This window comes from Pelobates fuscus, chromosome 6 (genome assembly GCF_036172605.1).
Source record: "Pelobates fuscus isolate aPelFus1 chromosome 6, aPelFus1.pri, whole genome shotgun sequence".
NCBI lineage: Eukaryota > Metazoa > Chordata > Amphibia > Anura > Pelobatidae > Pelobates > Pelobates fuscus.
The window spans coordinates 286701798-286714703 of record NC_086322.1 but is presented as its reverse complement, the minus strand read 5'-3'; the positions used below and the strand labels follow the sequence as shown (position 1 = coordinate 286714703).

The window sequence follows — 12906 nt, the reverse complement described above, 5'->3', positions numbered from 1 at the left end:
CTGCATTCACTACACATTAACACACTCTCTGCATTCACTACACTAACATACTCTCTGCATTCACTACACTAACACACTCTCTGCATTCACTACACTAACACACTCTCTGCATTCACTACACTAACACACTCTCTGCATTCACTACACTAACACTCTCTGCATTCACTACACTAACACACTCTCTGCATTCACTACAAATTTACACACACACTACATTCATTACACTGACACACTCTGCATTCACTACACCCTAACACACACTCTGCATTTATTACACACTAGCACACACTCTGCATTCACTAAACTATGCACACACTCTGCATTCACCACACTAACATACACTCTGGATCAACTGTACACACAGCATCCACTACACAAACATCCTGTATTCACAGTACACACACTACATCCACCACAAATTGAAACACTCTGCATTCACTATACACAGACACTGCGTCTAATACACACACTGCATCCACTACAGACACTGCATCCACTAAACACATTTTATCTAGTACATACAAGCACCACATCCACTACACAAACACACACTACATCACTGTACACACACTACATCCACTACTCAAACACTCTCTGCATTCACTACACATTAACACTCTGCATTCACTATACACAGGCACTGTGTCTAATACACACACTACATCCACTACAGACACTGCATCCACTAAACACATTTCATCTAGTACATACAAACACTACATCCACTACACAAACACACACTACATCACTGTACACACACTACATCCACTACTCAAACACTCTCTGCATTCACTACACATTAACACTCTGCATTCACTACACTAACACACACTCTGCATCCGCTACACACTAACACACTCTCTGCATTCACTACACATTTACACACACTCTGCATTCACTACACTAACATACACTCTGCATTCACTACACATTTACACACACTCTGCATTCACTACACATTTACACACACTCTGCATTCACTACACATTTACACACACTCTGCATTCACTGCACTAACACACACACACTACATTCATTACACTGACACATTCTGCATTCACTACACACTAACACACACTCTGCATTCATTACACACTAACACACTCTGCATTCACTAAACTATGCACACACTCTGGATTCACTATACTGACACACACTCTGCATTAACTGTACACACAGCATCCACTACACAAACATCCTGTATTCACAGTACACACACTACATCCACCACAAATTGAAACACTCTGCATTCACTATACACAGACACTGCGTCTAATACACACACTGCATCCACTACAGACACTGCATCCACTAAACACATTTCATCTAGTACATACAAACACTACATCCACTACACAAACACACACTACATCACTGTACACACACTCCATCCACTACTCAAACACACTCTGCGTTCACTATACACACTGCATCCGCTACACAAACACACACTCTACATTCACTGCACAAACAGTATTTAATATACACAAAAACTACATCCATTACACACATTCTAATTCACTTCCACTATACACACCACATTCAGTCCCGCATCATTGTCAGCGGACTAGGTAGGGCATGGGCGGGCCCGGGAGGGAGGGGGCGGGGGGCCCAGACCTTGTGCTTTGTCAGGGGCCCCAAAATTTCTGATGGCAGCCCTGCTTGTCAACATAACATATTGGAGCCTAACAACGGAAAACACAAGTCAGGAAAAAGTGGTCAGCTCAACTACTATGGAATCCAATCTACAGTCACAGATGTGAAGGAAAAGACAGGCAACGTAACACTCACATCCTCATCTAAGGAGGCAACTCTCTCTATAACAATATTGGGTATTGCTCTCCCATTGCAATCTTTCTTCTCTGTGCCATCATCTTCATCTGGGGGTTTTTTCTTCTCAACATCAAGGTTTGACATCGAGGCCACACTGGACTTCTGTAAAAAGAAATTAAGAGAGTTGACACTAAATTCCAGTAATTTGTACTGTCTTGCCTACTGTGAGAGACAGAACATATTTTAACAAATACAGTTGTTCCATTGTTTGTTTTGTTTTTTTTGTCAATCTCTTTTTATTAGTTTTCAAAATACAGAATACAGGTAAAATGAAAGAGAAACAGATAGCCATACAACAGTCATCACCAGGCTGTCAATAACGCTGGGTATGAGTGAACCCTTGCTTCCAAATAAAACATAGAACTGACGCTTATTACATCACATCATAGCATGAAAGTTAGTTGAACGCCTAAATCACACTGAGTTTGGTAGCAGGTGGTACACCTTCAGGCCCCTATGTCTTACATTGCCAGAGTATTTCCCCAACATCACCTCCCATGGTTTCCACAGGAGTTCCTAGATCTTCGGGGCGTGCTAAGGAACAAATCATGTACTATGTTTCGGGTTAGGTAGGGGTACGTCAGAGGGACTGAGTCTAGACTTGCAGAGCCCCCACACTGCTTCCTTAGTGCTATGGTCATGTCTGTGCGTGTTGTCTCGCTGTGAATCGACTGCACGGCCTACCAGTCTTTCCATCCATATTGGGGCCTAACCATCTCCACCCTCTGTGGCAGCCGATCCTCTTTCCAGACTTCCAATCGTCCCACTGCGATCCGAGCAGGAAAAATCCCTCTCGTCCCTCCATGCCAGAGAGCTTGGGAACGCGACCATGTTAATCCAGCAGCTAGGGGAACATTAGTACAATTAACAAAGAGGTAATGTGCTCTATCAAGTAAAGACTTATCAGTGTAAGCTAAGGAAATGAGAGTATGAGAAGAAAGATGAAGAGTGGCTAGGCATGGGGAAGTGTGAAAGAGGGGAAGGGAGAGAAAAGCAGGATGGAGAAATTTTTTTATTAAAAAATCAAAAGGGGGGAAGTAAGGGGAGGGGAGAGGAGCTGAGCTAGAAAGGAGCCAAAGGCAGTGATGTGGGAGGAGAACATCGCAAGCCAGGCTCTGGGGAGGTTAACCGTCATTACTGGAACACATGTGGTAGATCAACGGCCGCTAGATATCTTCATACTTATCCAGTCACCTACCCACCATGGCAACTTCCTCCATCACCTGCCTTATCTCCTTGACTCTCTCCAGCCATGCCTGATACGACGGGGGTTCCTTACGGCGCCAGGGCAGCGGGATTAAAGACCGAGCTGCTGTGAGCAAGTGCCTCGAGAGAGTGCCTTTGTATTTGGAGATTGATAAGTTCGATATATTCAGTAGCATCTCAACCGGGCTGAAGGTTACACCCTCATCTGCTACCCGTGTCATGGCGTGTTCCATTGTTTATATATTTTTTTGTTAGTCTATGTTTATTGGTTTACGCTACATTCACATTAAAATCAAACAGGTATTCTTTGAAGGAGCTTCCAGCAGCAGGGCAGGCAGCTGTGGATGTCTGGCCAGACCCAAGTTGTCAAACTTTTCTCAAGTGGTTTGGCTACTTATTCTGAGAGGGAGCTAGGGCCCTCCTGTCACCATAACTACTATAGTGGTTTGTATAATAACAGATAACGTTTATGTAATTTATAGATTTTGGCCAAATAGTTAACTATATTTATTGTATAACTGATTTTGTATTGCTGGTACAAAAAAAATAAAAAAATCTGAACATTATTTTTAACCCTGCTTCTTCTGTCACACCTTACCCCATAATAAAATACTTCCTTCTTGTTGGTTCCTGTATCTGTGTACAGTTCATATTCTCTCCATCCCACTTGAACTGTTGTCAGGAACAACAGCAATGCTTTCTGGGAGTTGTTGTCCATAAGTAGAAAACTTATAAGGGGACTTGCAGAAATTAGGCTGTGCACAGAGAGCTTTGAAATCTGTTAATCAGCCTCTCTCATTACGCTTTAATTCTCGAACTGCTGGGTCAAAATGTCTGACCAAATTAAAGGTCCGACCGTAGACCAAATTAAAAGGCTCCAAACTACTTCTTAAGGTGGCCAAAGTTGTTAATACATCGGGGCTTGCACAAAAATAAAGAAACGTCATAAGAATGTTTTTTTTCCCCCATATTTAGTTTTTTTTGAGATTATTTGTTTTTGCACTTTTTTATGTATTATTTAAACAATGCATTAATAAAAAAAAAATCATTGGGCCCATTGTGGCCTGGAGTGCCACTAATCTCATGTACTTTTTGAATGCTTCATATTTAAAAGAATATCTGAAACACTGAAACGGGCAGGAAGATGACACACTGTATGGGACAAATGGGTCTTTTCGACTGTGACAGCTCTTCTATGTTTCTGCCAAGAGAACAAGCTTAGAAATGAGAGATGCCGCCGGCTGGCTCTTTGATAAGCATGTCAGTATTACGATGGCAAATAATTACCAGAATAATGCAGTGTTAAATAAGAGGTGCTGAGACACGGCAGGAAGTGGCAAAGACTGAGGCTGGGTAAAATCATCAACCAGGAATGTAACGGGCACTATTTTAGGAAGCTAGCAGCAAACTATCTGAAGAACCCTTCTTTGCAGTGAGCAAGGAGAGGACTTGAAGACATTCTTCTGGGATAAAACTTCCTCCCCACCTGATTCTGTAGGAGCAGAGCAACTGGACTGGGGAACATCATGTTACGGACGGAATAACAGACGTACATGTCAAAACCGTGCGTCATTTCAAACGTTGCTGTAACAGAAAACTATTTCACGTTCCCTACTTGCCAATTGGAATAAAATGGATAAATGAGGCAACATACAAAGATACAATTCTTTTATATTGAGAAAACGTGCACTTTAACCCCTTAAGGACCAAACTTCTGGAATAAAAGGGAATCATGACGTGTCACACACGTCATGTGTCCTTAAGGGGTTAAAGAATCCTCTGAAAAATCTAAGATATTAATTTTGAAGACCTTAAACTTTTTTTTTATATAATGTAGCCGTGAGTGGGTCACTTCTAACCTTTGACCCATGCACCAGAGGGCCTTGTGTTTAAATTTGCCACTCTTGTCTGGTTATCCATACACAGTAATACACAATTACAAAGTTACGAGAGCTTATCCTCCTTAATTGCCGTGCTCCCGATAGCGTTTTGGAATAGCTATAATTCTCAAAAACCTGAATCCTATGTTTTTGTTGCTCAGGAGAACTGGTGTTTGATTTTTTTTAGTCTGGAGTTTCTGTTTCTTTAACATTCAATCTCCGTGGTGAAAGCTTAGCGGTTGTGAAGATCTGTGCCCGCATTAGAACACATCTCTTTCTTGCCCCAGGTCTGGGCTGCCAAGGGATATATCAACCATCCAACTAAAGTAAGATTAGCGGATACTGGAGATTGAGCTATTAACAAAGCACAACTTCCCTCACCCTTACCAGACACTCTCTGTATTTTAAACAGGATAAGAGTTATGGCCATTGTAATCTACTAACAGCAGGAGATCTGTGATTTGAATATCCATGATCTAGCTCATAAATGTATATATTACAATAGCTTATATGAGCAAGTGTACTTAAAAATGTGATCAGAAAACGTGAACGAGTCCTTACATGGACACTCTAAACCAGTGGCGTACTCACGATCCAAGGGGCCCCGGTGTGAAAACTGATCTGTGGGCCTCGAACCGCGCGGGCCGGACAACAACACATGGCGGCGGGCACCCGGTCGCATCTGCGACCCCTGTACGTATGCCACTATACACACACATACAAACACACATACATACACATACATACAAACACATATATACAGGCACACACATACAAAAAAGCACACATACATACAAGCACACACACACAGACAGACACATATATACACGCACATATATACAAACATACATAGAAGCACACATACATACAGACACATACATACACACACACACACACAAGTATATACAGACACACACATACATACAAACACACACACACACACACACACACACAAATACACATATATACAGACACACAGACACATACAAACACACACACTCACACACAGAGACACATATATAGAGACACACAAACATACATACAAACAAACACACACATACACAGACATACACACACACACAGACAGAGAAACATTCATACAGACACACAAACATACATACAAACAAACACACACATATACAAAATATTTTAGTCACCCTCCTGTTTCCTACCTTTTAGATGCACGAGGGTGACTTCCCTGGGGTCCAGTGGTGGCTCAGCCTGATGGGAGTCAGAGTTCCCACTCTGACTCCCTCCTCTCTTCCTCCCGCATGGCTCTGTCTGATAGCTGGGAGGAGTGACCGGGGCAGTCACTTCCTCCCAGTGTCTGATGTCATCACAAGGGGTTCGGTCGTGCTGTTAAAGCGCCCAGCGCTGACCGGGCCCCCTGGAAATCCATAGCCATGTGCGGCCCTGGCAGTTTTACCGTGCCGGCCAGGGCCGCAAGACATGTCGGCGGGCACCCGGTCGCAGGGGTTCGCAGGATGACCAGGCCCCCTGGTGTGATGAGCAGCTGCGACCCCTGTATGTACGCAACTGCTCTGAACACCATAAAATTGTTGAAGTGGGTCTTCTTTTGTCCATTTTACAAGAAGTGCAAATTTCGATAGAAATTGGTACTTTAATAAACTAAACTTGTTACACCCCCCCCCCCCCCCCCCCAATGTCAATCAGACATCTGGTCCTGTTACGTCTTGGTAATTTAGCTCAGGAGTCAGGCAATTGCCCAGAGCACCTGCCTTGCAAATACTTCATATTAAGCTGTACTGGGATTGGACAGCCACACAAAGTCTGGGCGGGGTTACAAAGGGAGGGCTTGCAAAGGCTGCACGCAAGGGATCTGCAACTTATGCAAGCTGCTTTTAGATATACCACTAATGAAAAAATGCATAATTAAATGCATGCATGCGTATTTTCATTGGTGTATATCCACCAAAAGTGATTTGTATTTTAATTCATTTATTTTAAATTTGGGCAGTGTAATGTCCCTTTAATGACCTTGCATGCCTAGATATTATATTGCTCCCAAATTAAAGGGACACAATAGACACCAGAACCACTACAGCTTAATGTAGTGGATCTTAACCACAGAGAATGTCCCTACAGACTGAACAGTATACACAATGCATTTTCTGCTGTCTGGGTTTGTTACTGCAAATATTGCAAGGCCAAATTCATCGTCTCTACATTCTGCATGTAGACACTGAACGCTTTCCATTGAGATGCACTGATTTAATTAATTATGTGAAAATGCTGATTGGCGCAGCATGGCGATTTGCTGTACATGCACACTATCCGCCAATTCTTCCATATGGATTGGCTGAGATCATCAATATTGATGATCTTAGCCAGGGAGGCAAAGTGAGCTCGGTGAGACCAGCATGCTGGGGGGTAAAAATAAATAACGTTTTTTTTTAAAAAAAAAATCTGCAAGGAAGGGGAAAGGGGGGTATAATCTAAACAGATATGGTAACACTATAGCATTAGAAATACATGTTTGTATTCCTAACACTATAATTGTCGCTTTAAAGATAGATGATGTGCTTACAATATTTTTTAATGTAGAAGAATGAAGTTGATAAAAAAAAAAATACTAGAATTGTTTTAATCAAAAGTTTATGACTGCAGAAGCACGATTACATCCACACATTAGGAAGCGCTATTGTTGTTATATTGGTTCATGTAAAAACACCAATATTGAGTATCATTTACATGTGCAAGTTGCAATATCCCCGACACGTGTATCTCTCAGCTCACGTTGGTTCTCAAGCAGCAAGAGTGAAGAGTGAGTTTGGCATGTAACGGTAGAATGAGAAGAATTTTTTTTTACTGTAGTACAGCTTTTTATATTGAGCGATCAAGTGCGCTAGCAGGAATTGGGCCGGAAAATGCAAAGTAGAATTTTTCACACAGCGTTAATTTACTTCCCTGTTACGTATCTGTGGTTGGATGATAAATAGCACATATAATAAAATAATAATAATAAATATTGGTGGTTAAGCAATGGTTAAGCTAACTCTTTCAATACAAGTAGGCACTGGCAAAAACACAGATCATAATGAATTAAAATTAATTTTTTTTCACCATAATCTTTAGTGAATCATACAATACAAAGGCGTCTCCACGTGGTTGGCTCATTGTGATTGGCTGGATATACTTCTAGCCAATCACAAAGCAGGTAAGGGTGAACAGCAAGCCAACTGATGTACAAATACCCCTGCCTACCAGTAAAGCTTAATTATTATAAATACATGCTACTAAATTATAGACAGAAGTTCTCTGTCTGAACTAGTGGGGTAGTGGGAGTTGAAAGGCAAGTATTGCACCCCCTAATCCGTAGATCGTTGGTACTTCCAGAGTTCCTTAACGGGCGCCTAGATAGCCTCGCTCCTCCTTCCCTACCCACCTAGTCTCTGAGATGTGTGTGACACTGAAATTTAGAAAATCCACCTCACACCTAAATTAATTAATACATTTTCCCCGTCACTGTTCTACAAATTCTATATATCTGCTTTAGGCATGTGGTGGATTTTAAAAATGACGCAACACAACTATCAGTGTCACACACATCGCAGAGACGCAGCGAGTAGGGAAAAAGGAGCTAGGCTTTCTATGTGCCCATTACCAGCGTACCGGTATGATACCTTTTAATAGGCATTTATATAATGACAATTTATAGTCTGATCTCCCATTTGAAGATACCGGTGGTGTTTTCAAACGGGAAATCATGCTACTAATAGGCATTATGTATTTTTCTGATAAGGTTTACATGAGCATTTTTTTTAAAAATGATTACATGAGGACAGTATGGCTGTAATAAGCAAAAAAAATAAAAATTACTGTAAAATGTAACATGGCAACGATTATTTGCCCCATCATGTTGACAAGGTTCAAACATTGTGAGATTTCCTGTGTGAAGGTAAGGGCACGGTATTTAAAAAAAAAATTATAACCACTACTTTCTTTAGTTTTCTTTTGAAAGTTTGTACCCCTAACAATTTTGCGCCCAGGGCATCCGTCCATGTGGCCCTCCACGCACTATGCCACTGGTCTGAACTAAGCACTGCAGTACAGGACTAGCTCATTGACTGAGCATATCAGATGGTCACTCTAAGTCAGTGAGCTAAGCCCTGCACCAGGATTAGCTCAGACAAAGAGCTTCTGGCTCTCTGCCTGAAGTAGTGGAGACGGGGAGTGGTGCTAGCGTATGAATCAGACAGTTCTAAAATGGTTTGACTACTTAGAAGGGGAATGGTTAGGGGGCTCCATTGCACTACTGGCCTGCGGTGGGCTGGCAATGGGGCAGGAGGTCAATTGGTCAATTGTCCCCCAAGCCAATAGAATGAAAAGGCTGACAAGGGGGGTGTGAGCAAATTAAATAGTTTGAGGTGTTTTGGGATATTTGCTTGCACATAATATCAATGAGACTACAGTGATTATTAACACATACACTGTGGAAGTGTTTGCCGGTGACTACAGGGTGAAACGAGACACGCCGCTTGTCATGGGAGGCAATGAAGTCAGTGTGAAACAGACTCTGCATCTCTTAGACAGGCACAGATCTCTATGATTTCATACAGTGCGGGTCATGCGGACGGGGGTTGCATTGATATATGAAGTCATACCTCGCAGCTCTAGCAGCCTCCGTCTGTTTAGTCTACGTCAGATGCAGAACCACCTACTCTGAGATTTTTATGCTTTGTATGCAATAAGAGGCCATTCATTTATACTTGTCCTCCTGGTCAAAAGTAGTCAGCAGTACCTTGCTCCTGGCACCATAACCACTACTTCAATCTGTAGTGGTTATGGTGCTCGGAAAGGCCCAGAGGAGGCGGGCTGAAAGCTAGCCGGATAGGAGGCATGTGTGGGTGTGGTGGGTGTGGGTGTAAAATGGGTGTGGCATTTAGGTTAGGGGTTTGGGTGGGGTTGTATAAATAACGGACATTTTGTCCCTTTCACCTCAGCCATCTTAAAGATAACGGCAAAGTGACAATTTCTCCCATGTTTTCCTATCATTTATTGTTGCTTTTGCTTACCCCACGGCCAGGAGCATGGATATCGACGGAATCCTTGCTGCTCTCCGGGCTGAGGCCCTCCAGGACGGTGGCCGGCACCTGCAGGCCCAGCTGGTAAGGCTGCAGGGTGCCTCCTTGGTAGCTGCTCCCTCTGTCGGCAGCCAGGGTACTCCGCGCCGCCGGGCGCGTCCCCCTACCCGTTACAGCCCCTCGCGGGAGGGTCGGGTGAGGGGTAGGAGCAGGAGCCCCGTTGCCGGCCCGCGCGCCAGGTCCCCAGCGGCCGCGGACGGCAGCGAGTTATTGCAGTCTGTCGCCTCCTCCCCGAGGCGGTCTAGGACTACCCGTGCGGCTGCCGCTTCTCGGGGAGGTGATGGCCGTCCCGTGCCGGTTCCTGCTCCTGTGATCTCGCGGGCCTCCAGGAGGGCGGCCGCGAGATCACTTTCCAGCACATCGTGGGCGGCGACCCGGGCACCTGACAGGCGCTCGGCTCATGGCGGATCTCAGGCGGAGCGCGAGCAAGTTAGGTCGGCAGCCGGCCCTTCTTCAGGAGTGGTGAGTAGGCCGCGAGGCGGCAGGGCAACCAGTAGGGGGTTGGGGGGATCGGGGGGATCGGGGGGTCGGGGCATAGAGCCAGGTCCGGCTAATCGTGCACATCAACCTCATCCGTCCATCCTGCACTCCCATCAACCTCAGCCGCCCATCAAGCACTCCCAACACTCTCTCCTGCCCATCCTACCCCCCTTGGACCCCTTCCTATGGGTCTGATGCCCTCTGCATCTGCCCCACCGTTAACTACGGCCCATGATGCCCCCTCAGGGGCTCTTTCTGCCATGCCAGATTCACACACGGTTTTTACCACTTCTGCGGGTCCCCAATTACCTGGGATGGGTGGGCAGGGTTCCTTTTCACCTGTCCTGTCTTCACAGGTCACCCCTGGTCGGCTGACAAGTCGGTTCCCTGATGCTGTGACTGGTGCAGTGCTTCCTGCGGTCGCAGTTCCCTTGGGGCCGTTGCAGCCTGGTGGGCATGTTGAAGTCCCGCTGCTACCTTCCAATTCAGCTCCTGCAGGTGAGTGGCTGGCGTAGAGGTCCGCAGCCTCGGGATTCCAGGAGACCGGTTTCTGGTGCACTGCTACTTGGTATCACGTCGGTCTTATCCAGGGTCTGTTTGTCCGATTTCGAAGCGCGTTTGTTTCGGGTGGCTTTCTCTTTCGCCTTCTTTGGTGCTCTGCGGATTGGGGAGCTTGTGAGCCCTAGCAAACGGATTCCAGGCGGCTTGTTGTTCAATGATGAGTCAGTCGTGGATGATACGGTGCGTTTTTTGGTGCGAAAGTCGAAAACTGACATTTTTGGTAGGGGGGCACGGGTTTCCCTCCGCGGCATTACCGGTTCGGCCGTCTGTCCCGTCGCAGCGTTTCAATCTTACAGTCCGTGTCGCCCGGGTGTTGTAGGCCCATTGTTAATTCATGGGGATGGGTCTTTTCTTTCTCGCTTCCAATTTCTCCGGGTTTTCCGTTTGGCACTCGAACAACTGGGTATTTCGAGCACAGACTTTGGGGGTCACTCTTTTCGGATTGGGGCTGCTACGGAAGCCTCTCGTTTAGGTTTCTCGGACCAGGCCATTCAAAGGATTGGTAGATGGGAATCGGGGAGGTTTCGGTCATATGTGCGGCCCACACGTCTGATCGGTATCCCCCTTGTGTTTTCTCCACAGGGCCCAGCCGACGGATCTGGATAATCGGTCATTCCTACATCTACTGGGCCCACCTGCGGGCTGGGGTACGCCCGGGTGGGACAAGGCTTGGAATACCTCGGGAACTGGCGGAGGTCCGGTGGTTCGGGTTCCGGGGCATGAAATGGGGTCAGCTGTTGCCTGAGGTCGTGCAGTTATCCACTCTATTAGGAGTCCCGGATGTTTTGGTGGTGCATCTGGGAGGGAACGATTTAGGTTCGCTGCCTGCGTGGGGATTAGGGGAGCTGATCAGGCGAGACTTGGCGCGCTTGCGAGTACTTTTTCCGAAACTTTGCCTAATATGGTCGGGAATAGTTTCCAGGAACTATTGGAAGTGCGCACGCGATCAGGGAGCTATGGAGCGCTGTAGGGTAAAGATTAATAAGCGGGTTTCCAAATTTGTGCTAGGTGTCGGGGGCTTGACAGTGCGACACCGTATTTTCGAGCGGGAGGCAGCGATCTTTTTTCGCCCGGATGGGGTCCATCTAACTGATGTCGGTTTGGACTTGTTTAACTTAGAGCTGCAGGATGCGTTGGAGCAGGCAATGGCGTTGCTTGGGGGTCGCGCCCGCTTATTTAGGCGTAAATGCAGCGGGGCTAGTGGCGGGTATGGTCCTTGCCGAACCAATTGGGAAGAGGAGTACAGGAAAAGAAGGATGCTGGGTCGGGCCCCCTCCCCTAACCTCGGGAAATGTTTGGGTATTTGCGCGTGCCCTCTGTGCCAGGAATGGTGGCCAGGGGTTGGCATGTGGTATTGGAAGGCCAAGGTGAAGGCCAGGTATCCTGGACGAGGGGGGAGGGCTGATGCCTCGGTAGGGCGTGTACCCTAGAGGGTTGGTGGTACGGTTGGCAAGGACTAGTTCAAGTTAAACCATGCTTATACCTTGTTTTTATTTATGGTTGGTTTTATAAATATGTTTGTTAAATTATAAATAAAAGCTGTGGCCTTTTTATACCACACATATGTTTCCTAGTTTTGATTGGGTTAAGGGTTTGAATGGGGGGGGTGTATTGTGTCGCACCACACGATAACCGCTACCTACACACATGTACCTTTACTCTGCAAACAATAAAAATTCTATTGAAGGATAATTAGTGCAGTCCATTTTTCAATTATGTCTGGTTAGTGTATCTACCATTGCTAGTATGTTCTGGGGCATTCTCTTGTGTGTCAGTCGATCTTGCAGTCCTCCCAGAATATTTGTGAGGTCTCGGATCTATAATTAGATGGCTGGTGGATT

The 12906-nt window shown here is 45.5% G+C and overlaps 1 protein-coding gene across 1 annotated transcript in view; it reads right to left on the bottom strand.

Moving 5' to 3' along the window:
• SCN4A (sodium voltage-gated channel alpha subunit 4) overlaps window positions 1-12906 on the bottom strand; it is a 141951-nt gene that overhangs the window by 31599 nt on the left and 97446 nt on the right. Inside the window, exon 11 of the mRNA XM_063459375.1 lies at window positions 1792-1935. Coding sequence (XP_063315445.1) covers window positions 1792-1935 — 144 coding nt within the window. The remainder of the gene's footprint in view (window positions 1-1791; window positions 1936-12906) is intronic.